Genomic DNA, 27,225 nt, shown 5'->3' with positions numbered 1-27,225 from the left:
GTGTGGAGTGGGCGGGTGTTATTTAGCTAGCTACAGGAGGGAGTGCTGCTGTGTTTCTCAAGGAAGGAAATCACCTGCCCGCAGGCCTCACTGAAACTAAACCCAGTGTGTAATATCAAATGTTCACAGGTTTTAAAATGAACGAGAACTGGCAAAACAAGCTTACGGTACGTGTGAAACACTTCCGTTAATTACAGCCGCGCAAGCTCGGTTTCAGTGAAACGTTCAAGATGGCGCCGTAAACTTGCTGCATCCTAAAATCTAACCAGTTCACCTGTATTAGCTTCAATTGCTAAGAGAAGCTTTAGAGCAAGTAAACTGGCTCTTAGCTACTAAAAGTATGATATAAGGTCATGTGTTGTTTTTGTGCTTTCTTAGGATTTAAACTTGAAGTGCTGCAGTTGGACAATGCTGTTATAAAAATAAACATGTAGCTGAGCTGGTGATTAAAGGTCATATGAGGACTGAGGATCTATGGTTCACTCCTGCTAATTTTCTTACATTTAACTTACAAGGGCACATCGCATACTCTAAGTAAATTTACTCACATGCTGTACCTAAAGTACAAATTTGAGGTACTTGTACTTTTCTTTTTCTCCCACTTTCTACCTCTGCCCCACTACAGTTCAGATGTAAATATTTTACTCCACTGCAGCTGAAACGATTTGTCCATTAATCAGTTGGTCGATTGGCAGAAAACTGATTTTCTGTTTTCTATTTTTATAACAACTGAAGTCAGTTTTAATGCAAAATCAATTCATGGTTCCAGCTTCACAAATGTGAGGATTTTCTTCTTTTCCTTTAAATTATTTAAATGTATTTTCGGTCATTGTTGACCGTTAGTCAACTGGGCATCTGGGCAATTGTGACAGCATTTCTCACTGTTTTTAAAGTGTTTAAAAACTAGACATTCAAGAGTCAGGTCAAAAATTAGATGATTAATCTTGAGGAAAATGATCATTCATCGCTGTCCAAAAAGTAGTTAAAAAACTTAAGGCCACCTCAACCAAATACAACAGTAAAATCCTGCTTTTACGTGAATGTATGAATAATAATGATCCAACGCTTTGTATGATAGTGTCAGGGGCCATTTTCTTCTCTAAGTACTTTTACCTTTCATGGTTTAGGTAAATTTACCTGATTTATAGTACATACTTATACTTATGGGATATTTAAATACAGAACATTTACTTGTAATTCCTCTTCAGTATGTTTACAGTGTGTTATTAGTACTTTTACTAAAATAAAGGATCTGAATACTTCCTTCACCAGTGTGCAGACTTAATGTGAATAAGAGGCCTAAAAGGAAAGTTTTACATTTGTGTCAGGAGGCAGAGATGGTGGCTCCCTCTGCTGGTTATTAGGAGGAACTTGCTTATGTTTTATCAACCTATTACCTACCAAATGCACTCATCAGAGGTCATGTATCAATCTTTTCACTAAAACGCCTGGATTTCTGTTAGTGATTGTTTTAACTCTGTCTCTGTTTGTTTAGGTCAACCATCACCTGGGATATAAACCACCTCCACCCCTCTATAAATGAAGCTCTTCACTCCAGCCAAGGAATCTTCTGGTCTCTGGTCAGGTAGGAAATGACTCATTGTCTTCTGTCTTTTGTTTTGACTCCATCAGTATTTATCTTTCATGTTTCATGTCAGTTTCCTGCCAGTTCTGTTGTCAAAGGAGATTTAAGTCCAAAGTGCTGCTGCTGACAGAGCCAAGTAGCCATTTAAGAGAAAGAGAAAATGTGAGGGTGGGCCATGTAGTGAGCTCAACAGTGTTCACCTCATGAATGTAAAAATAAACTTTTTGGTATGCTAGCCCTTTTTAGTTTATTTACTATAAAACAATAGAAATAAAGTTTGGTACATTGATCCCAGCACAAGGTCCACCTGGTAGCTTTTTCTGGAGCTTCCAGTCGCATCACAGGTCTCCTTTTTGGATGAAGTTTGCCCAGTTGTCATAGGGATGGGTTTTTTGATGACATTTAAACTCTGCAGTTAATGTAATTTTTTAAAAAGGATTTCTCATCTTACAAGTTGAGCATGAAAGTTAATTCTGTTATACAACTTTTTCTTAGTCCCTACAGGTTATAAGTGACCACTGTTTTACACCACTGATAAAGATCTTATGAAAGCTAAAGGGTTTAGATTGTTCTGTCAGACTACTCATGTGTAATAGGTTAGGAAGGAGCCTTTCTGCCTAATAAACACGTTATCTTTTGTGTCAGATTAAAGAATATATTTTTTGAAATGGCAACCTTTAAATAATAATGTTAATGTGGAATCTCAGATAAAATATGATTAAATTAAGATAATGAAAAGCCACAAAAGACATTTTTCTCTCTCTTTTAATAACTAACATTATTAGACTAATTTTTAAGTCTAGTCAATGTTTTGTATCATAGTTTTATATTCAGACAGTGACAATGGGGAAACATTAGTTCTCAGTTTATTACTTTGTACTCAAACAAAAAACACAATGGATATGTATTAGGATTACTGTTGTTGTTGTATTTAGTCTACATGAGGCTTCATACCGGTGAGTCACGTGACGTTATGGCGTTAACGTAGCTCTCTTAGCGGCGCTGCTCTCCTAACGCAATGTGCGCATTGTCTTCTGTCATCTTGGCACAGCACCCTGGTCAGGGCAGGGAAAGCACTTACTGTCATCACCGCAATCTCAGGAAGGTGGTTGTATCAAACAATGGGGAACAGAGACGACGAGTATGATTTCTTATTCAAAGGTAAGCGGAACAGAAACTGCTTATTTATAACCCTGTTTGGCGTTACCTAGCAAGGAAAGGACCGTAGGTTAGCATGCTAACCTATCTGTGTTAACGTCAGTGCTCAGGTTGAATGCCAGCTGGTGGTGGCAGCTAACGGTAGCTAGCAGACTGTTTTCGCAGCTAGAGCGTCGGAAGCATGTTTTCATATCTAATTAGCCTCGGGGTAACTGTTACTTAAGGAGTGCTGGCGCTTTTATTTGTGTCAAGGTTGACAGTAAATCACTTGTATTGGGTTTTACAGAAAGTAGGGCGTATGGTGAGTTAGCCCTACAAGCTAGCTAGTAGCTGTTTTAACGGGAGTAGCGATTCCGTTTAACATAATGAAATTCAACTTCACTGTTATTGAAGATAAGTTGCACTTACCTATAACCACACTTTAAAACTTAACTATCTAAACAGGAGCCCAAACAGTGACCTATTTTCCTTAGGCTGTCTCATGAATTCAGATGAATGTAATAGAAAAGGAAACAAGAGTTTCCTTTGTGGTGGACATGCCATCCAGCGGTGTAAACCTGTCGCCTGAGGGAGGACACTCACTCCTTTATGACAGGAATAAAGGCGAAACTAAAGTGTGGCATTGATTTTCTGTAAGGTAACCGCGCCAGGTACACAGGTAATTCCCCAGCCACCACTTTGCCTTTGATGGCTAAGAGCATATTTTCATACCAAGCAATCACATTTGCCCTGACTGGACCACTGAGTCACTGGTCACATGGTCCTTTTACACCTTGGAATCCAGTTTCCTGATAACATGCTGCTGACCTTGCTAACTTAAATGAGGTGGCATTTTCCTGAATAAGGATCTGCTTATTATTGTGTTGTTACGTTGAAGCACTCCACCACAACATACATCACATGATGTGCTTAACTAAGTTATACTGGTCAGATGTGTGGGATGTCAAAAGATGAGAAACCAGCTATTCCTTTCAGCATGCAGAGGTTTCTAACAATCAGATAAGGGTTAAAGCGATATAGTGGTTATCATACCATGTATATTTGCTCATCTGCAGTATTGACTTCTAACTTCTAAAAAAAATGTCAAGTTTCATGTCTGTCAGGACATAACATTTTGTGATATTATCATAAAGCATTTGTTCAACAACAAAAAAAAAACGCTTCTGTTTTCAATCCTTGAAGGGTCATTGCAACTGATAATAATAATAATAATAAGAAGAAGAAGAAGAAGAAGAAGAAATGTGTAATACTGTACACCGTGAAACTTGATATTTTTAGAGACTGTTCACTAATCGTACAGTGAAAATCTCATGTTGTTGTAACCCTATATCAGATAGACCAGTCACTGACGGGCTAAGGAACCTGATTTTTGTAACTGACTGATTTGCAAGCAAGCTTTATTAACATCTAATAGTTAACAGAGGAGAGATGGGGTTACGCTGCCCATCAAGTGTCAAATCATTGACCAAGGACTGGATGTAGGGATTTTAATGATTAGATAGTTTACTGACGGGTAAATGGATATATATATATATATATATATATATATATATATACATATACTTTTTCACATCTATCTAGTCAGTATTGTATTAAGGAACAAGAAAAAGATGGCCAAGTCTGGTGTGGATACTGATAATTTGTAACAACAGACACAGGAACAGTGGCCTTGAGAAGCTGTTGAGTCAGATTTCCCAGAGAGCAGGTTTTGGCAGCTTTTTCCTGCATAACTCCCAGCAGGGCAAAGTCTGATAAGGTTTTGTCAGTGCAGGAAGAAGGAAGAAGTCAGCATTTTCACTTCTACTGTAAATGGCCCTGACTGAATGAATACTTGACTAGAGAGCATCCTTTAATGAGAGTTGTTAAGAACATTTTCTGTAACTAGCAGCTACAATGTTAGTAATTCTGCAGTCAACTGTTTGTTCTGGTTCCAGTTGTTTTAATCGGAGACTCAGGCGTGGGGAAGAGTAACCTGCTCTCCCGTTTCACAAGAAATGAGTTCAACCTGGAGAGCAAGAGCACCATTGGGGTGGAGTTCGCCACCCGCAGTATTCAGGTGGATGGTAAGACGATAAAGGCTCAGATTTGGGACACAGCTGGACAGGAACGCTACAGAGCGATCACCTCGGCGTGAGTATTTTCCTTTGCGTCTAAACTAGTGTACATAGATTGATGCAAATATTGCACTCCAATAAAGAAAGTATTGTTATGGTATTCATCTGGTTTATGCTGTCACCAGGTATTACCGGGGCGCAGTTGGGGCGCTCCTAGTTTACGACATCGCCAAGCATCTGACATACGAGAACGTTGAGCGCTGGCTGAAGGAGCTGAGGGACCACGCTGACAACAACATCGTCATCATGCTGGTGGGAAACAAGAGCGACCTCCGCCACCTCAGGGCAGTGCCCACTGATGAGGCTCGGGCCTTCGCAGGTAAAACATAGAGCAAGCCAAGCCAGCCATGTAATCTTAACTGTGCACATGTTTAAATGCTTCTTTATTCTCTTCCTACATTAGAAAAGAACACTCTCTCATTTATTGAGACATCAGCGTTGGACTCCACAAATGTAGAAGAAGCATTCAAGAACATTTTAACAGGTAGGAGGAGCAATGCCAGGGCAGCATCTCATGTGATGTCCGATCTGAAGATTTCAAAGACTACGTTTACATGCACAAAATATTCACTTTTTTGCCCTTATTCCAAAAAAGTCAAAATTCCTACGAAGCTGTTAACGTGGCTGATGAAAATGAATATTCTGCTAATCGCATTAACATGCAGTTGTACACACTATAAACACAGCCTCTCTCTTTCATTTGTTCAACCACAAATGTTGTTTGTGGCTGCGATATTTGCACATATCCAAAAACCTGCTGACATCTAACTCCTCCATAATGTTTAAAAGTAGGTGTTCCTCCTTCTGACCAGAAATCTTTTGTGCATGCATCTCTACCCCAGACTTGCAAACTGTTGGCCAGGCAACACACAGAGCTGACCATAAACATGCAAGAGGCTGCAAACTGTGGGGAAAAACAAAAAAAACAGTTGAGATGCATATTCTGAATGTGCTGTGAACACATCCAAATAATGCTCCTAAAACCTGAGTAATGTCAGCATTTTCCACGTCTTAATCAGAAAATGCTCCATTCAGAATAAGGCCTAATTTGGAAATATGAAGTTTACATGGCCGTATCAAATTCTGATATTTAGAAAATAGTGGAATATTAGTGCGCATCTAAACGTGGTCAGTGTTGCATATCTATCAGTAGCAGTATAATATCATGAAGTACATCTGTGCCACAGCTACATATACAGAGAAATCAAAACACTTTCAAAAAATTAAAACAATTCAATCAATCATCTGTTTCTTTCCTCCCCACACAGAAATCTACCGCATTGTGTCGCAGAAGCAGATAGCAGACAGATCTGCACATGATGAGTCTCCAGGCAACAACGTAGTGGACATAAGTGTCCCCCCAACCACTGATGGGCAGAAGGGCAACAAACTCCAGTGCTGCCAGAGCCTGTGACTCTCCATGACACTCACCCTCCACCTCGTCATCACATCACCCGTGCACTTTTTTTTTTGTTCCCGCCGCTCTGCTCACGGCCAACTCCCTTGTCACTCTATCCTTTCTTTCTGCCTTTCATCCTGTTTTATGTAGGACTTATGAACTCACTCATGCTCTTCTCATATGCCATGAAAGAAAACTACAAGAAGCCTTTATGTCACTTGGTCACTTGGTTGAGTTGTTCATGGAGTCAATGTGAAGGTTCCTGCAATGCAGGAACAAGGCAGTCATTGCTGTCTTAATGAAGCCTGTGAAGTTGTTTGAACTGAACTGAAACTCTGTCATGTACAGGGAGGTTGTGGAATACATTTCAGTGGTTACCACTAGATGGTGCTGTGTAAATAAACTACAGGCAGTTACTCCAACCTGGTGAAGCAGTATTATGCGTCTGACAGTGTGGTTCTTCTAACTTTCTTCTTACATCAGATAAGTTATCATGCCAAAAATATCCTCATGTATTTATTGAAGAATATTTGGCTTATGTTGTCAATGTTTTACTTTAAAAAGAAGAACTGTATAAATTTACAATAAAATTCTTGACAAAAGTAGCATGTTGTGTTCAAATATTCTTATATTTTATCTGATTTGGTTATAAGGAAAGATCTGAGTCTTGTTTCATCGAGTATCTAAATACAGTACTTACTCGTACTTGACTTGATTACCTCAACTCCAAGGGAAATATCATACTTGTTACTCCACAACATTTATCGGACAGCTATTGATACCAGTTACTTTTCAGAACAAATTTTTACTTGTAAAATGTGATCAGTGTCTTAAATATGTTACGTCTGTTACAGATTAAACTACCCAATAGTATGTAAAGTGGGTAAAATTAGCTCAAACATGACATCAAAATGCGTCTTACATGTTGATACATCAGTAATAATAGGAATCCAATAATACATAAATGATAAATATAACACTTTGAATGAGGCCATTTGCTTAATGAGTACTTTTTCTTTTGATACTTTGAGAACATTTTGTTTACAGTAATTCTGCACTAGCTCAACTTTTGAATGCACAACCTTCTAGTAAAACATTTTTTCTTCTGTGGTATTGCTTTTACTCAAGTAAAGGATCTCTACTTCTTATTTTATCTAGTTGAGGTGAGTTTTCTGGCAAAAATATCCTTAGGTCTGGAACATGAATGAGTAAATCCAGTGACTATCAGGGTACCAGTTTCAAGGATATGGAACAGTACACTAAAGGTTAACACCTCTCTGACGTAGCTGTTAATCAGTATCTACGTCTACTGTAGCTGAGTGTACAGTAGATAAGTTTGTAAGTAGATAACGTATCTTGATGACATTAATACCCAGTGAAAACTTTCAAACATTTTTAGTGTTTTTTTTTTTTCCTCCTGAAGGACAGTGACTGTTCACAAAGGCAGCATATGGAATAGTTTTGACCCAGTGTTATTCTGTCTAAGCTGCTTATACTTTCCAAATGCAGTGGATGGAGGAGACTCTCCACAGCAGCAAAACTTGACATTAGCAGTTGTTTTTCATCAGGATTAATGGCTGCATACAGCTGTGGTCACAAACAGACTTACAGTAATGACATCTCATCCTCGTTGGACTAAGAGGATGATCTGTAAACGGCCATATCAGACTAAAAATAGTGATTATCATTAACAGCTATCAATGCAAGAAAACAAAATCACCTGAATTAATGTTCACCCATAATTTATCCTCATGTTTTATTTGCTTTGCAAACAATTCTTGGCTGATTGCAGGTACCAGTATTTTTTCCCACAGCACACCATAAACATTGCAGTCTTTAAAAATGTAAATACTGAAGAATTGCAACATAAATACATATGAACATACCCACCCTCCAAAAAAAGACGTGTAGGATTAAAAGATTACAAAAATGTTATACATCATAAGCAACATTTACATGTTTGTAACAAACAAGAAAGAAAACAATGATTTAAAATCCCTTTCTGGATTTGAATTGTGGAAGGTATATAAAATAAGTATTACATAACACCTAAAAACTCTTTGGAGACACGAGGATCTGCTTCATGTAGATAACTGTAACATGACAAGTAGCCAAAGAAGGAGCAATGTTGCATACTTTGTGGGCACCTTTGTGCAGACTTCCAATAATGTTAAATGAACTATCACTATCATCAAGTCAGACATCTTGAATAACTGCACCACAGCTCTTTACACTGCTTCAAATCAGTATCAGCCCCAGTAGATCCTAATACTCTGAGTAAAGCCTCGTTCACGACAAACAGTAAACACACGGATGATCAAATGACTCATAAGCTCGTAAGGCCCCCTGGGTGCATCGCAGTACTGCAGGATGTAATCCTTTGTTCTGAGATCAGTTAAAAACACAAACAAATGATTAACTGGGGCAGTATGTGGGACAACCACCAGGAGCTAACAGTACAAGAGCGTAATGTTGGTGTAGATAAAAAGCCATGGCAAGGAAGTAACTCTTACAGCCACTGGTCACACTGTCAGCAGTCCAACAGATACACATATATATTTTTTTTAAAAGATGGCTGTTCAACACAGTCATATAGCTGGTGTCGATTTCCCACCAAACAGCACTGAGATGCACCCTGACTGTTCTACACTTGTAATGTTATTTCAGACCACAAGGTTTCAATAGCGTGAAACTTCAGAGTGCATTTCTATTGATGCTTACTGACAGCCAATAACCAAAATCTGCTCTGAGAAGGTGACTGAGATGGTTTGTGTTGACTCTCTGTGAGTATACCACACAACCACCACACACCAGCTAAAGTCAAATATCGTTCAAGCCTGATCGTCATAAAGCAAATTTGCATGTAATTTAAATAAAAAGCATTAAAGACGCAATTGTGCATAAAATCCTTCTTCTGGCCTCTTCACACATAGCTGATAGCTTCACTACTGAATGCCTCTGCCTTAACTTTGACATTGAGAAGAACGTTAACAGAAAGCACAGAAGAACAAACCATGATCAGAGTATGATAATCAATAGCATGACCACTCACATAACACAAAAATAGAAATGTTATTCCACTGAGAGAACCAAATTCAAAAGCCAAAAACTGTGCTAAGTTTAGTCATTAAATTAAAAATAATCAACCAGTCTGGCTTTAGACTAGTTTTAAGCTGTCCTCATTGTTTTCAGTGCCACCTGTGTAGCACAGATAAGGTCTTTTTAATTGTGCCGCACATAATTGCACAGTTATAAATGAAATGATCTGCACAGTCATACTGTGCATAGTCTTAACATGGGCTTATGTTGGTCTGACAACAAAATTATTCTCAGTACTCCATGTGTTGTTGGAGTTTTCATCTTCAGGCTCATCTTCCTGTGAACAGGCCACAGTGAGTTCAAGTGGCAATTAACCGTCTCCCCATAAACTAAATGAAGTGGAATAAAGCAGTAAACCAGGTAGACTCTGGTCGGTCTTTTCTGACTGGCTGACCAAATTATACACAGGAGAGAAGTGAATTTCCTCTACTCTCCTAAAAAAAAAACAATACATCCAGGCCCAAATAAGTAACATCAAAAGATGATGAGGGCAAGTCTGCAGCAAGAAAAAGATGACATCCATCAAATGGACTTAGAAAAAGCATGTGAGCATGTAGCGGCTTTCTTGAAATTAAAGACAAAACAAAGCTCAACTCAGATTAAGCTTTAGTGGTCCTTGCATATCGTCAAGTCACTGTTGGTGGGTAGAGTCTATGCTAGACTGGCAGAAGCATTAAACAGCAGCACTGAGAGTTTTTCATCAGATCAGACACTGATGCTGACCATGACTTCAGTGATCAATGCTTGCAGGAAGTTTCTGTATCCCTGATTCTTGGTGTGATTGTGGGAACTACACACATACTGCTGCATGGGCACTGTTTCACAAAAATAAAAACAAAACAGCTATGATGAAGTACTTGAACTGAAAATTAGAAGGATGCCGTAGTACACTGCATCAGCCACCCAACAATACTTGGGGAAATGCTGCTCAAATGCTGCTCTAAAAGCCATTTTGATGGAGTTTTCTATCAACCTATAAGAGACCTACTTGCTAAGTGCTGATAATACATGGACCTCTATGAGGACACTGTTAAACCCTACTTCAGTAGGAATAGTAAAATCAGTCCAGGTTTTTTAAACCACAAAATCATTTTAACAATACACTGACACTTAAAAAAAATCCCCAAAAGTTATTAACAGTGCTTGCATGCATAACTGTGCATGTTGGTAGAGGTCTCCTCATGTACTGTGAAGACCTCCATGTCCACAGTGTTTTATTGCACAATCTCTGGCTTTACTAATGCTATGCTGCTATCAGATGCAGTAAAAAAAACAAAAACAAAACAAAAACAACAACCTTGAAATAAATCCAGTAGGCTTGTGCTAAAATGAAAAGCTTCATCTCAGACTGAATACTGGCATCTGGACTGTGTAATGTGTAAATGTAAAGAAATAACACATCTGAACTTTTCATTTTTCCTTTGCAGATGAACTTGGGATCACACAATAACGGCTCGAAAGAACTCCTCGATGGGCAATGCTGCATTGAGAATGCGAGGCCTATGTAGGTGAGTGCCCAGGTAGGACATGTATCCAGCAGTTTACACACTTCATTATTGCAGCACAACAATGAATGGACCTGCTACACTCTGCAGTCATCTGTGTCCCATCGACGGGTTGTTGAAACTAGGCAGGACAATCATTAGTTTGGTCATTTCTTATTCTACTGTCACTGTTTTCTAAACTTATTGTTGTATCCGTGATGATGATGATGAGGCTGTTCCCACATAATTGTCTCTGCACATCTGCATATGCTGTTCCATCTTTCAGTGCCTTTGCATAAGCTTGGTCAACACCCAGCATGAGGACACAGACTTCTTTTTAATGTGCTCATTTCTGCACCCACAGGAGGACAGACTGAAATAAAAAGATGTGAATTAAGTACTGATGGGGCAAAGAAACAAAAAAGCCCACGAATGCTTCCATAAAGACCAGCTGGCAGGGCGTGATGCCTCGACAATCAGCCTCCGCACATGAGACACCATTATCATCAACTGTCTCCATTTGGTCTCATACTATGCTCTCATTGGCAGACTTCTTCATCAGTTTGGTAGAGAGCAAGGAATGCTGGGAAGAGTTAGACTCCTTGGCTTCAGGAATGAGCAGCCGTACTTTCTGATTTGTTCTTCTCCACTCAGAGTAGAGCTGACAGTGGTAGCGGAAAGACACCTGTACAGACCACCGGGGAGGAGAAGACGGAAAAAGGAGGTCAGTTATATACATGAAATTTAGCAGGTTATTTGTAATATGCCCTTTAATGTATGCTTATGGCAAATTAGCAGGTGATTTTAAAACTAAAGATGTGTGTTACAAGAGTGTAATCTAATCAGTGTGTGAATGCATTTTTACCAGGGTCCACAGGACATAGATGGTGAAGAGGGCGATGGTGAGGGCTATGAGGCCCACTGCCTGCAGCCAGCTCCCCAGCTGAAGGTGGTCCTGAGCGCCCCTCAGGCACAGCCAGCCTGAAATGGCTGCTAGGGGCGTGATAAACAGGAAGCACACCATGTCACAGAACAGCGTCCTCTTCTCGTTACGAGGGCCGGGGTCCCGCAGCCACTGTGGGATAACAAGTGGGAGACAGAAAAATAGAGAAAGAGAATGAGAGGCAAAGAAGAGGTAGATTGACAAACCTTAAGTCAATCAAGCACAGAAAAGACAATACAATAGCAAGCAAGCAGAAAGATGAGATGTAAAAAAAAAAAAAAAAGCTACTTCTCCTTCACATGCACAATCATTCACAGAGCGCAGCCCAACCACATAAAATAAAAACAGACAAGCAAGAGAGATTGATGCAGACAAGGCAAAGGGCATTGACCTTTGTTACCTCTGTGAGGGGCCTCGGCCGGCGCTCGATGCTGAACTCTGTGTGGCAGAGCTCGCAGTAGCTGGTGTTGGAAGACGACAGCCACTTCTCCAAGCAGCTCTTGTGCACCGTGCCCAGGGTGCCGGTGCAGTCGCAAGGAGACAGGAGACCCTCGCTGCTGCCTCCTTCGTGGCAGATACGGCAGATGGGACCATCACTGTGACCGAATAAAAAAAGACCTAAATCAGTTCTGTAACAGCTTTTCAGCCAAATGCATTTATTGTATTAAAACGCAGAAGGATCTTGCAGCACAGCTCAGAATTAATTCATATTTAAGCGTTTTCTGCAAGTGGAAGAGTGAGCAACGCATTTTGCATCTGCTTCATCAGGTTTGTTTGTTTATCAACAGAACACAGGTGCGATATACAGTAGGGGGTCTAAATCAGATGAGCACAAGCTCCACATAGATCAGTTTGTAGCAGAACAAAGTCATAATCGCATTACTCATTTAGTCTTACAATTTTGAAATTGCAGCAACTTCAGAAATGGATCAAAAACACATTTAAATCAGGCGACAGAACAGGAAGACTACAACAAATACAGAGAACTTCGAAGAAAATCACTCTTAGATTGAATTACTATCATGACTTACTGAGACCCTTGAACAGAACAGAGCCATCATTAAAACAATTAGCAGCCTGTGCTTTTCCCACAATGACAAGTCAAAAGGTGTGCTCTGAAAACGCTACAGAATGAATAAGGCAGCAGCTGCACCACTGTGGACATTTAAATGTTTATTGCTCCACAGGACTAAGTCTTACCTTTGTGTGGCCATGGGTTTGAGCACAGAGGAGAGCAACCGTCCATCTATAGCCGTGACCTGGGTGACATAGAGCGCCTGGCACCCGTCACCGCCTGCTTCCTCCACGCTCTTCCACAGGCCAGCGCTGCTCGAACAGTCGCACAGAGAGCCGGGCAGGTGGCAACAGCCCCCTGTCGTCATAGTAACAGTGGCCGCAGAGGTGCGGGTGAGGGTGTAAAAGGTCAGAGGCGAAGGTTGACTTTGGGAGCTGGAAGCACAAACTCTGCTCTCCACAGGGAGGTGTGGTGCGGTTAGTTTCTACAAACAGATAAAGACAGACTGAGAATTAATGGATATAATCAACATCAGAGGTGGAAAGTAAGCAAATGCCTTTACTGAAGTAGAGTTTTGAGGTTGGACTTGGTGGAGTATTTCCATTTTAAACTACTTTATACTTCTCCTTCACTACATTATTATTCACTATATTATTTGACAGCTTTAGTCACATTGCAGATGCAGATTTTCTCACATTTTCACCTTTACAGGACAGATTGAGAATTAGGAGGCAGATATGAACCGAGGGGGGAGAGAAGGGGGCACGACATGCAAGAAATGTCACAGACGATATGGTTAGGTGGCATGCGCCACAGATTCAGATTATTAATACAAAAAATAATCAACAAATAAATAACCATGCATTATAATAGGTCAAGATGGCCAGAAAGATAAAGTAGTTAAAACTATCCCTGACTGGTATTCCACTGATGGGTTTGTAATACCGAGCAATGATCTCTTTTCATATTTCTACGTGTCTTCTCAAGCTACTGTGATTGTATAATATGTGTGAAAACCAATAAAAATATTTGAATAATAAAATGATCCCTGACTTTACCAGCTACAACATTAAAGTGGTCGTTACACCCTGATGCATCAATAACTATAATCCACTAATACAAAGTATTCTGAAATGAGCATCTCTACATAATGAGTACTTTTTTTTGTGCTTTGAAGTAAAATTTTTAATGCAGGACTCTTTGTCAGCGAGTTTTAAACTTAAGGACTCAAAAGAAAACACTTAATATAATAAACAATATTACAGCATAATAGTATAAATGTACACAACAGTGTAATATCATGTTAAAGTAAGCTGATATTTGTATGCTGCCTTGAAAACAAAATATAATTGAGTTAAGGGATAGAGTATATCACTATATCAGATTTGTGATATTTATAGATAGCTGTCTGTCTGATGTCTGTTGTTTGGGTCATCACAATACATCACAATGTGATAGAGTTAGCTCAAATGTCTGCCTGGCCCTTAAAAGCAAAAAGTAGCAATTATGTACTACTTTATTGCAATGTGATGTCAGTTTTACAGAATTTGACATCTGAGATGAAACAATGTACTAAAAAGGGCACAGAGCTTAGTGCTTCTTTAACACATACAGACTGCAACTTGTCCATGTCAACATCTGGTTAAGTCAAATTGGCAGGGTAATCCATTTAGATTGCCCGCATATTTAAATAAAGATATCAATATTTGGCACCAGAGTATCAATATGGTATCACAAAAGGAAGTAAAACATATTTTTCCATATTGATATTTTCCCACAGTCCTGGTTGTTTTTTGTCATTTTAATGTGGAAACACTAAATATTAAACCTTTAACGCTGCATTACAGCTAAATGTAACACTATTCTGTTTAGCTGTTGAAGATAATTAAAAGTAAAAATCAAATGAAAGCAAAACTAGTCCTACCCAACAGTCATACTATTAACAGTATAGCAAAAAGTTTAGGATTTTGCATGATTATGGTTTTATGGTTCTAGGTCCACTCAGCTTTATATTATTACAGTACTTAACTGAGGGTGTGTTTAGTGTGCCATTCATTTCCTGCCACGTGAGAATACCTAAGGTTATCTACAAAGACATTTTGTCATTTACAAGAAAGCTGTCAGCTTGGAGGTGAGCCAACTTGCCCAAAGCAGCTGCTAATCCATTATGAAAGCGAGTGTATTCGTCAGTGAGTGTGATGTGCAGCAGACTGATAAACAGCTGTCTTCCCTCAGATAACCCCGCTACAGATAAGAGGCAGACATGTGCTGCGGCCTGCTGTACATTTCTCTTGCTGTTTGGTAATTATTCTGTACAGTAACCAATTATAAACTGATATTTCTGAGTGGAAGGTTTTCATTTTGATGAGAACAGATACAGTAAGAGTTACTACACGAAATTAGGCACCAAAACCAAAATGTATGTCTAATACGTATGATGATGTATGCTGATATATCTTTATATATATGCTCCGTGTTTTTTAAACAGGACATTTAACATTGGCAGGTGGAGCAGAAATCCTTTTGTAAATTTATGGGATTTTATTTATGGTTTTATTCTGTCTCATAAATAATTAATACAATAATTATCGCTACTGTCATCTGAAAATCACTCTTAAGAAGCGTGGTAGTTACAGGTGTTTGAGAAAATAACTAATATTTTCACAAAATAAAATCCTCACACTTTGGCCCATTTTAAAATTTGATTATTGTAAGATTTCTACGTCTTGTTATTTTATGAACATAGGCTTTTCTGTATGTTTTAACTTGCTGCATATCCAGGATTATAAATATCAAATCATTGGAAAACTGTTCAAGTATTTACTGCTTGGTCTTGTTTACATTACATATAGCTGTATCATACTAATGCAGCGATTAAGAGACACAATCCCTGACCCAGATAAACAAAAGGATAGCCCCAAATCTTAGACAACAACAAAATCTATTTAATTACTGTTTTCTGAGTCTTTTAAAGCTAGTGATGTACTGTATGTAAACACAGGAATAAAACAACACTGTAGGATCTGATCAGCTGAGAAACATCAACACGTGTACTTGTAAGGCAAACTAAATTATACACGTGAATGTGAATTTTGTGACATTTTAGATAAGTGAAAGGCATTCACCAGTTAATAATGGCATGTAAGTTAAATGCACTGAAAAATGTACTTAGCTAGCTGACAAATTAGACAGTTGTTTTCATTTTCACTTTGACAAGCAGCTAACGCTACGTAGCTGCCATCACCGCATCCAGCTGTTAAAGCTTTGAACCAGACTATTGTCTGGAGCAAAGGGTTGTACGTTACCGTATCAATAAAATAACACCCTTCAATTGGTTCTAAATTAGCTGTTTAGAGTTTGTTTCAGAGACATGTTTAAAACATTAACACCTGCTGCCCAAGCTCTTTCTACTGCCATGTTTTATCAACATCCATTTTCATTGTGCAGCAAATAAACGGTCAGTTGGTGCCAGTTACAGCTGTGCTGTTTGCTAGCTGCCAGCTGTCAGCAGCTAGCTGCTAGCCGTCCGCCTGGTGTCAAAATGAAGCTAAAATGTCTACTCACCCCGTGTTTTCTTCTCACAGACGTTTCACGACAGCGGCCGTTACCGCCCTAATAAGCTCCTGTTTCCATGTCGCCTCATTTTTAGCCGTGGCTACGTGTGAATTCCCAGCATTGGTCACTGGCTACTGCCACCAGCTAGCTACCGATATGCTACTCAGCCCTGCTCGAGCTAACAGCCCTCAGCTGATCACACACAGCGGACCGGGCTTCCGTTTCCCCAGGGCTATAAATACACCCCGGAGGTTCCTGAGCAGCTGCCTGCCTCTGCTCACAGCTCAGGGAAGACGAGCGCAAAACACAACCCGAAAGACTTCAAAAGTGATTGAGGATAACAACAGCCCGCCGAGGGGAGGGGCGTTCACCGAAAACATCACATGCGCAACACGGCCACAGGAAATAAACAGACCATGACCATATGGTTTCTATAATGCTTTTAAAAAACACAACAAATACTGCAGATGTGGCCAGAAGTCTTTCAAAGAAACACTTCGCATAAAAAGGTCATAAAAAGTTGCACAGATTTTATTTTACAGTCCAAGAAATGGTGGATCTTGCAAAATCAATACTTAATTAAGTTTACTGATTGTGTAGTCAGAGAGCTACTTAATTAACCCTTATCAGAATGTCGATAATGTAAAGCAGTGTTCTTTAAAATAATATATATATATATATATAAATTCTAAGTGGGACTAAAATGCATTCACATTGGCAATATTTGCTTGAATGAGGATGAAGAATTTTAACACCCAAGTATTCAACTTTAAGGGGCCTGATTTCATCCGTCAAATGGATTTCAACACAGCTGGAGCCTGCATGCCCTCACAAACATTTCCGCTGATGCTACCACCTCCCATCTGTTTACATCCAAGTTACTTAACAACTTGGTGGGTACACTGAGTGAGTAATGTATCCAAAATAAAAAGTCGGTCTGCTATATGGTCATGTGTAATAGGTTTATTTATGCTTCAGTATTTGTGTATCTGTGTAATGCCAAAATAGCAAAACATGTTTACATTTGCTACCTTAACGTATTTTTAGGAAAGGTGAAGCATCACAAGATACATGACGCATCAAATCAACCACACATGAAAACATCACCGCCAGATGAGTGAAAAGAGGATGTTTCAGCCAACCATATAAGCAATTTGCATTTCTGATTTTCAGTTCCACTTTCAGAACCAACATCTGTAAATGTGGGTGAGTGAAAGTGTTAAACGCAGAGAATTTCAGATTAAAGGGAAATGGATAAAAGGTGCGTGTAAACACATATCACAGTCAAATGACAGCAAAGGTTGATGGAGGACATGAGATGAATGTTTAAGACAAAAAAAGCATATAGTGCATTTTTTTTTATTTTCAGCAAACATTGTTTCCTTTACAACCAACGCAAAAATTTTACTTGATAAAGATGTTAAGTGTATTTCTAAAACAAATGGCAATTTGTTCCGCTGAAATTATTGGACATAAGTGCAAAGACAGATTTTCATTTCGAGACAGTCTGCTAAACCTGGCTTGATCCAGACCGACACCATTATTTCACAAATAATAAATCACACAGCACAATTTATAACATTACTTTTGCTTTATAGCATTACACATTCTTTGCAAATATCCCGGATTGGTTTGCCAAATACAGCAATGAAATGCAATCTTAGCAGCCTTGAACACGCTTACATGAGAAAACCTAAAACTGATAACGATTGCATCCGTCTCCTTTGGTATCTCTGTGAACCAAGATTAAAACAAACACACACACACACACACAAATAAAAACAGCTTGTTTCACACTTGCCCATATTAAGTCAGACAGTCACAGCCAGTCTGGTCCCTGGCTCATGCTAATTTCATGCCACAGGAGGCACAGGGCTCAAAGAGGAAAATTAAAATTAAAGAGGCAAACAGAAACTCCAGACCAAATACACATCAACACTCCAGTGGTACCTTCCCCTCATCTCCTCTTCTACACTCATATTGCATGATAGGCAGAATCAGGTCAACCAGACATGAAATTGGGATTCCACTGTTGCAAGTCTGGATCTATGCAAGCTGAGAAAAGGAGGCAAGCAGAAACCACTTGAAGCACTGACACACGGTCCTACTGATCCCTCACCATTCCTTCAACAGGAGCGGGTCAATAGGACCACAAAGGCTAGTTAATTAAAAAGAAATGGTTTACTACAGCTTTAAGATCAACTTTAGAATAGCAAACGCTTCGTCCCTCACCAGGTTATTAAGAGGCTGTAAAGTTGTTTTTTTTTTGCTTTTTTGGTCATTTTTTTCAGACGCAGGCTCTTCTGAAATTAGACACAGACAAACAAACCAAGAAAAGACAAAAGAAACCAGCAAAAAGGAATGTCAAATACAAGAGTCTTGGTGTCAGAGACTTCTGAACCCATGAGGGTATCATGATGACAGCAGCATGACAGTTGAAGTAAACCAGAGGTGAAGAGAGGAAAGACTGACAGGAAAAGACAACATGAGCGTCACAGGCTTTGGCAGCAAGGGAGTTTGCTGCCTCTCTGCCCGTCCGTGGTCGGGGGGAGGCTTATGTCCACTACATTGTTGCCTGGAGACTCATCATGTCCAGATCTGTCCGATATCTGCTTCTGAGATACGATTCGGTAGATTTCTGTGAGAGAAAAGAGCGAGTGTTAAAGAAGTGAAATGTCATGTTACCCTACCTTGGAGATTTACACTAAGCTGCAGGCTATATTTAACAGTTGATCATGTTTCCTACCTGTGAGAATGTTCTTAAAGGCCTCTTCTACATTAGTGGAGTCCAAGGCGGAAGTTTCAATAAATGACAGAGTGTTCTTTTCTGAGGATGAAACACACATTAAATTTAAATGTATGTTCATCCAGGAGAGCTTGGATAATGACCTGGACATTCTTCAAGTAAGTGGTTTAAGTGGTTTAGGTATTATGGTGAAACAGTTTAAAAAATACAAAACAGGCTTCTACTTTATTTACATGTCTCTATTTTAAATGCTGCGCTGCTTCCCCAAAGGCAACCGTGACTTACCTGCGAAGGCCCGAGCCTCATCAGTGGGCACTGCCCTGAGGTGGCGGAGGTCGCTCTTGTTTCCCACCAGCATGATGACGATGTTGTTGTCAGCGTGGTCCCTCAGCTCCTTCAGCCAGCGCTCAACGTTCTCGTAAGTCAGGTGCTTGGCGATGTCGTAAACTAGGAGAGCTCCAACGGCGCCCCGGTAATACCTGGTGACAGCGAAGCAAAGAAGAGGAACTGATGAACCACACACTACAAAAATGTTCTCTATCATCTGCTTTGATGATATAAAGGTGTAACTATGCAACATTTATCATGGAAACACTCAAAATGCAATTAACTTCAGTAAACCATCTTCAGAAACACTGCAGATGGCAGTTTTTCTTAGTAAATTTAATGTGCAGGTTTACCGCTATAGTAGATATACAGTATAGAGTGTGTGTGTGTGTGTGTGTGTGTGTGTGTATAGATAGATAGACAGATAACATAGGTAATGTAATTAGAATAGAATGTTTTACATAAATAGGAAAATTACTCATTAAAGTGAGATTTATGGTGTCATTGAACAGCATATCTAACAGCATATTATCATTTAATGGTATAATATGTAATATGAGTAACTGCTAACTGCTGCTCACTATACTCTTTGCTGTAGCTATTAGCTGCTGTTTGCTCAGTCAGCTCAGTCAGCCAGTTAGTGGTCCTGCTACCTAGACTAAAGTCTGCCTGGACAGGGAGCTCAGAGCAACAGGGGAGTGTTGATGTTTGCAATGCTGGCAACAAGGTCAGCAACCTTCAAGCGAACTAAGCTGGACCAGGATCGACAGTACTGAGGTGGGCACAGGAGAGCCATGAACCGGAAAAGCAACGAGACAAAGGTTGGGCCAGAATATCTTACATCTAACTCCGTTAATTAAGGGTTTGTTTCAATCAAACCAGAACTGATGATTGCTGGAACAGCGGAAAAATAAACCAAGATGGATTTGCTGAGCTTTATTTTGTTACTGCTGAGTTTGAATGAAGTGTGTTTTATGAGTTAACAAGGCAATTAAGCTTGTCTTAGTTTCATAAAAGAGAGAAGCTTAAATTCAGGTGGGTGTATGGTTGTATTGTTCTGCTAGAGAAAAGAAGTGTAAGATATTTCCTGTCTTAACATTTGTGTGTTTATTTTGTTTGTTTTATCAGAGTAAAAAGCTGAGACAACGTGTGAAGTAAACTTGCTGCTTGCATATCTTCCCCATAGTTTCCCAGTGGGAGTCATAAGCTATACTACTGGATACAAAGTGGAATTATGAGACTGGATGGACCAGAGCTAGGTGGTTAGCATGCAAACTTCAGTCGATATTTCTGCAACACAATACACAGACTTTTTACATGCATATTACACCTTTTATTAACCAGACTATCACAAGACTGCACACAAATGAAAAAAAAAAAACTCACGCTGATGTGATCGCTCTGTAGCGTTCCTGTCCAGCTGTGTCCCAAATCTGAGCCTTTATTGTCTTGCCGTCCACCTGGATGCTGCGGGTGGCGAACTCCACCCCAATGGTGCTCTTGCTCTCCAGGTTGAACTCATTTCTTGTGAAACGGGAGAGCAGGTTACTCTTCCCCACTCCAGAGTCTCCAATTAGTACAACTGCAACCACAATGCACATGGTTAAAAAAAAAATGTATGTATAATTTATAACAGCAGGTCTGCAGTGAAGGTTTGCCAAACTGTAAAACAAATAAGGGGCTGGGACTCAGCATGCCTTCTTTTTAAGCGTATGTCCAGCAGTCGACCCTGTGCAGAACTGGAGTCATTAAATGTAACATTTGAAGATTATAACTATTGATTACTCTATTTCATAAACAATGTTAGCACAGAATTTTACATACTTCCACAACCGTGCACATTTAATTCTATAGAAGTTAGAGTAGATCCTAGTTTGTAGTTCACTTCCTATTCTTAGACTTTTATTGTAACTGTTTATTATGGCTTTCGTTGCATTTTGCGTCATACATGCTTCTTTGACCGTCCTTATCACAGTTGTTCAGTGATTTATATTACTTCAACTTCCTATAGGAATTACTAAAGCATCAATCTATCTGTGCAGTAATAAACTATTGATTAAGAAGACAATTGATAACGATGAGGAGCAGCGCAGAGAAATATGTCAAGCAGCAGTTACGTCCGTTTGACGATGTCAACAAGTTAGCTAAGTAGCCCTAGCTTTTCAGAACTCGTAAAGTGAAACAATTTCTTAATTAAGATTCTACCTATGGCAACAAAGGCAGGTGTTGAGAAGCGTGTAGTTTAAAGTGAACTTACGGTCTTCTCAGGTCTTCTACGAGGCCAAGTAGCTACCATGTTAGCAAGCTAGCTTACTTATCTAGCCACTTATTTACCTGGCGTTAGCCTGCTAAGAGACTCGCGTTAAATACCATCACTAGAGTCGCTAATTGGTGAGCGAGTTTAAGTTCTACACGACTAAAGACGAAATGTTGTAGTGTTAAACACTGCTAGGTGGACTTATAATAGTGATTACATGGTTTGCCTGACAGTCAACAGCTATCATGTTACCGATTGCCACTTTGCTACTAGTAGAGCTAACTTTAGCATTAACGCTGGCTTAGTTGACTTCCTCAGTTCGTCCTGCTGTCATCGAACTTTTACAAAGAGGACGAAGACGCTGTCATTCGTCCACTTTTCAAGGAGAAGTTACCTTTGAACAAGTAGTCGTATTCATCATCTCGGGTTCCCATTTTAGAAGACTAGTTTTTGTACTTTTGAAGTACTTTACAGAAACAACAACAACCCTTTCCACCGGCAGCTAGTCGGCACCACCTTCAAGGAAGCGAAGGAGCACGTGAGTTTAGGAACGTCGATTTCCACCAATAGGAAATGTTATCACATTGACTGACAAATAGTTAAACCAATCACGGCTCCATTTGAAAATACCGACCAATCACCGTCCATATCGGAGAATACGAGAGGCATTGCACCCTTTGTTCTCCAAGATTCGACGCCCTATAGCTTCATGTAAATTGAATAGCCTGTTTTTTTGAGTATGCTGAGTATTAAAGTGTACTGTAATTGATATATAAACCGAGCCACAATAACAACATGAAGGTATACAAAAGTTTCTTTTTGTTGTTTGACCCCTAAAATACAGACTAAAACTCCACAACTCTTTTATCTTTTTGTACATTTTGTTATACTAAATCATACATAGTATGAGTATCCAATTACTTATGCGGCCTTTATGACTCGTGAACTCAGTGTAGGAGTTAATGCATAACAACTGAAAGCAGTCAATGTTTACCAGTCTCTCTGATGAAGTTAAAGGATCAAAAACTGTATCCCAAATCCAAGGTAACTGGAGCAAATGGCACATTTCCATTTCAGAGTAGATGTCTGATGATTTCAACAAGGAATCAATAAACATATTATATGACATTATCTCCATGGACAACAATTCATAGAACTGCTTTATTTTTGTAATCATTCTGATTGAGTCCAAACACACACACATACAGCCATCTATTTATCCTCACGTATAAATAGATGAATATACACAGATATACATAAATACACATTTCTGATATGCATATTCATTTTGAAATCATGCTATGTCTCTGTAAAGGACTCTCCCTATAGGATGAGGGCACACAGCGATTTGAAAACACATACACAACACAGCTGAACAGTTGGAAGAATCCCTATTGATTTGCATGTACAGTAAAACGCACAAATCTTTCAATTTTGGATATCTTACAAAGAAACAGCTGTGATTTATAGACCATAAATATACAGCAGCTGCATCTCAATAAACACACTGAAGAATATGGTACAGTAAATTATGAAGATTGCAATCATTTCTTGCCCAGCAGCAAAAATAAAACCAAATAAAAATAATATTCTCCGATTCAAATGGAAAATATATTTGTATATCTTTATATATGTATTTATAATTTTATGTACACATTCTCAGGAGCACAACTATGAGAAAGAAAAATAAATACAACAGCACAAGTGAAAAAAATATAAACAACAGGCCTACATGTAAAATTTCTCAATAAGGCAATAAAAATGAACTTAAAAGCTAGACTGTACAAAATATTGCTGCTATGGTCTCAATCTGATGAACAACAGCAAACTGATTACAACTGGCCACTGCACATCATGAGAATGAGCTGATTTCTATTTTACAAAGTCTGACATTGATGTGTCCTCCCTTACACACAAACACACATAAAAACATACCAACCAATTGAAGAAACTGCTTCTGAAGGTTAGATTAAAAAAAAAAAAGTGTTTGTTGACCTTAAAGCTGCAGTAGGCAGTTTGAACATACAAAAAAGAAAAACCCTCTGGCTCCCCCTCTTGCTGTGACTTGTCTGCTTAAGAATGTTCTTTTAGCTCGTTGCGGCCCCATGCCGGCGCGCCACAGGCTTCAGCGGAAGCTGCAATGCTGCCTAACAGCAGAATGAGAGGATGGTGCAGACTTCCTTTATGACTGCCTCTGCAACACTCTGCTTTGGCGGTGGGGGGCAAGAAACAGCAGACCTGAATTCTCTAGGAGGAGGGGGTGCTGAGTTATTGGACTGTCACACTGACCTCCAACACCACAAAAAAGGAAATTGGACATGCTCAGCTTTGTGTCAGTGAAAGCCGCACGGCTAGTACACTACACACACCCACTCCCCCCTCAATAGTTATTCGACACTGTTTGTCACCATGCCTCCTGCCACTTGTCGATATGAGCGCCATGGCTTCGAATATAATGAGTCGGGAGCGCCGCGTGGAGCTGTGATGTGTTCACACATATTTTGTACTATACGCCTTTGTGAGCAAGAGGGACTGGAAATTTATCACAAGTTGCAGGATTTTCCGCCACTGAATCCGAGTTTCACCGCCAAAGTCTCCCATCGTGGGTGAGATTTTGTAAAGCCTGAAAACAGCCAAGAGGAGGTGCACAAGGCTAGTTTTCTCTCAGACCACTTGAATTACAACATTCTGAAACATTATTATGGAATTTTTGTCCAATGACGAAAAAAAAAAGAAACCAAAAACTGCCTATCCCAGCTTTAAGCCTTACTTGAGAGTCCTAAGACGTCAGCCACAAAGACACTAACAGACAGTAAACACTAACCCTACAATGACTGTGATTGACTTCACCAACACACACACTTGATAATCTGAACATAAACGCTGTGTAAATATCAGCCTGTGTGAGCAGAAACGAAGATAACGTGATGCATGTTTATTTGGCCTCTATCACTAGTTCATGTTCAGGTCCTCTTGATAAGTGCAAACAACATTCAACCCATTTACAAACTGCTGTGTCTCACCAAGTCAACACTGCAACGCACTGTGTTCATTCACATACTGTATACAGATAACAGGTACGATATTGACTGCAAATACTACAACTGATGCTCTACATCTACAAACATCTGAAATGTCCAGTCAATGGATTTCTTACTGTGAGGAGGTGAGGGCGACCAGATATAGCAACTGTCACTGATATGCTGATTATATTTCCACCTTAAAAAAAATTAAAGAAAATATGAAATTTTATTGTTACAAATGATTTGTGTGCATCTGTCCAAAAATAGGGCAACACTGGAAGACATTGTAATGATGTGAAGATAATGACTGACAATGTCTGCTGCCTTAGTGTTGCAATTGAGGCCTTCTGTTTTGAAGGCAAGAGTCATAAGCCTCAGCTGATTCCACAAGAGGTGTAGTGAAAAAAGTAGGAACACTGAATTTACACAACAAACGTGATGTAAAAACAAAAAAAAAGAACAAGCTGGGAAACTTCTAAAAAAGCTGCATTGATGAAATGATCAAAGCAAAAAAAACTAAAGTTCTTTGGACACAAATAAAAAAATTAAGTTGAGTGAAAAAGTACCAGTAACAGTGAAGATTAGAATAAAATACAGACAAAATAAATAAGAGTTCACAGTAGTAAAACAGCTGAAGAAAAACTTAAATATAAAATGGTGCAAAAAAAACAATTTGATATAAATAATAAATTACTATGCTATGAATGAAACAACTACTGATCACTCTATCTATTCAATAAAGGAAATTATGTGTATTCATTTTTCACTCTATAAACTTAACTGCATATATTCACTACTGGGAATGTGAGGATGACACAGACGTCTAGATGTCCTGTTTTGATTGGCCAAATGATGGTTATCATTGTTACTCCAGTTCTATGAGCGCAGGCACAGCCCTCCAACACACAGGCTTGACCACTCACTCAGAACACTGAAATGTACATGTGGCTGCATGTCCTGCTCCCAGGTAGAGAAAGCTGGACGCCAGGTGAGGGTACAATAACAGTAAAGTCAGTATCAAGAATCAATATCCCTGCAGGGGTGAGTAGGCAAGCCTGCAAAGCCTATTAGAGGGCTGTGCTTGTGTGAACTAGATCATAATGTACAATACTGACAAAAACTATTCACCCCACTTGGAAGTTATGTTTTATTTCATGTTTACTGATGTGAAAGAGGCCATACTATGATTTTTGGGGTCTCCCCTTTCCTTTAGTATGCTCTCTAGCTTTTGGGTGCAAAGGGAGTGATTCTCTCCTATAGATAACACTGCTCTTGAACTGCCTGAAACATCTTGAATGTTGTCCAGCCTTTGCTTCCGTTACTTGTTTGTGTCACTATGTAACATACTTGCATAATGCCAACCTAGCAACTAGTTTGGCACGCCTTCAAACTATTACTCCCACAGGTTGGGGCGATGCTGGACCAATTGAATACTGAGGGACAGTCAAAAGAAACTGTGTGAACATCAAGCTTTAAGGCCGATAACTACTTTTTCATGTTGCTTTTTGAGGAATTTTGTTCACCAGTGCTAGCCGAGTTAACGTTAGCCTTGTTGTCATATGGAAGCCCATTCTGATCTGGCATCCTCACCAGTATTCCTGTTGCATGTTAATTGTTGCTGTTGTGGTAGCAGCCAGCTGGGCAGTGAGACAAGCTACACGGTGGGCGGTGCATACTAAGGCTTGTGGGTGTGACCAATCAGAGCAGACCGGGCTTTAAAGAGACAGGAGCTAGAACAGAGTGTTTCAGACAGAGGGTGAATAGAGGAGCTGCAGCAATGCACATAATAATACAATCTGTTTTTTGAACATTTAAACATGTAAACCTACTTAACCCACCCAGATTAAAGTATGAACCTGGGGCATAATATGGCCTCTTTAGAGTCTGTTTTTTCATTGATCAGTCTAAAAAAACATCATTATATCTTCTTTGATTCAATGTTATAATATCATACCATGAAAACTTCCAAGGGAGTGAATATTTTTCATAGGCACTGTGAGTTACTATGGTCTTTCATGTATGTCAAACATATAAGACTACAGTATATGCACTACTGTATGTCACACATACACATTATTATTAAATTGATATAATTTTCATTTGTCAAGGGTGAAAGGCAGGGATGGTTGGAAATCCACGATGTCATCACTGTCAGGATTTTTTCCCCCTCTGGTACTCAAGTCACTTTTTCCCCCTCGGTGTCAGTTTCTGTATTCATGTTTAAAATCCTGGTTCCGACAGAGATCCCGCTGCTACCGCTGAGGTCTGGACTTCAGACCGATGAGTCCTCTCCACTGAGACGTTCACTCCTCTCTGCCAGAGAACAGGGTTTACTGTTGGAGACAGAGTGAATGTATAAGGCAGAGTGGACACAGCATACACATTTTATTTCCCCAGGGTGTGAACTGTGTATCTTCTCATGCATTATTTCTTAATGATAGTGAAACAGCGAGCCAGCTAATAAGAGTGCTTTTATAAAATGAAGGGGACACAGGAAAATAGAATCGATAAGGCAAGCAG

At 39.4% G+C, this 27,225-nt stretch overlaps 4 protein-coding genes across 5 annotated transcripts in view; 1 reads left to right on the top strand and 3 right to left on the bottom strand.

The window, feature by feature from the left end:
* The first annotated feature begins 32 nt into the window (after positions 1-32).
* Positions 33-6,855, top strand: LOC121605957 (ras-related protein Rab-11B). Its single transcript, XM_041936104.1, has 7 exons — positions 33-167; positions 1,496-1,585; positions 2,637-2,746; positions 4,678-4,873; positions 4,983-5,176; positions 5,261-5,341; positions 6,126-6,855. Exons 3-7 carry the CDS (start codon positions 2,707-2,709, stop codon positions 6,269-6,271), a joined length of 657 nt encoding a protein of 218 aa, XP_041792038.1. The 5' UTR covers positions 33-167; positions 1,496-1,585; positions 2,637-2,706; the 3' UTR covers positions 6,272-6,855.
* Positions 6,856-7,997: 1,142 nt separating this feature from the next.
* Positions 7,998-16,708, bottom strand: march2 (membrane-associated ring finger (C3HC4) 2). Of its 2 annotated transcripts, none has more exons than XM_041936101.1 (5): positions 16,362-16,708; positions 12,983-13,281; positions 12,174-12,378; positions 11,705-11,914; positions 7,998-11,524 (listed from the first exon to the last, which is right to left on the bottom strand). In XM_041936101.1, the coding sequence occupies exons 2-5, from the start codon at positions 13,162-13,164 to the stop codon at positions 11,366-11,368; spliced, it is 756 nt and encodes a 251-aa protein (XP_041792035.1). In that variant the 5' UTR covers positions 13,165-13,281; positions 16,362-16,708; the 3' UTR covers positions 7,998-11,365. The 2 variants fall into 2 exon arrangements, with proteins under 2 accessions (XP_041792035.1, XP_041792036.1); XM_041936102.1 differs by having other exon boundaries at positions 12,183-12,378; positions 16,362-16,706.
* A 701-nt stretch (positions 16,709-17,409) lies between these two features.
* Positions 17,410-22,205, bottom strand: LOC121605005 (ras-related protein Rab-11B-like). The gene is made up of 5 exons (XM_041934708.1): positions 22,077-22,205; positions 20,812-21,007; positions 19,384-19,577; positions 19,099-19,179; positions 17,410-18,990 (listed from the first exon to the last, which is right to left on the bottom strand). The coding sequence occupies exons 1-5, from the start codon at positions 22,114-22,116 to the stop codon at positions 18,845-18,847; spliced, it is 657 nt and encodes a 218-aa protein (XP_041790642.1). The 5' UTR covers positions 22,117-22,205; the 3' UTR covers positions 17,410-18,844.
* Positions 22,206-22,847: 642 nt separating this feature from the next.
* pip5k1ca (phosphatidylinositol-4-phosphate 5-kinase, type I, gamma a) overlaps positions 22,848-27,225 on the bottom strand; it is a 48,414-nt gene continuing 44,036 nt past the window's right edge. Inside the window, exon 18 of the mRNA XM_041934674.1 lies at positions 22,848-27,038. Within this exon, the coding sequence (XP_041790608.1) occupies positions 27,036-27,038 (3 nt within the window). The 3' untranslated portion in view covers positions 22,848-27,035. The remainder of the gene's footprint in view (positions 27,039-27,225) is intronic.

Source organism: Chelmon rostratus, chromosome 4 (assembly GCF_017976325.1).
Source record: "Chelmon rostratus isolate fCheRos1 chromosome 4, fCheRos1.pri, whole genome shotgun sequence".
NCBI lineage: Eukaryota > Metazoa > Chordata > Actinopteri > Chaetodontiformes > Chaetodontidae > Chelmon > Chelmon rostratus.
Note: the sequence above shows the minus strand (reverse complement) of the source record. Positions and strands in the feature narration are given on the sequence as shown.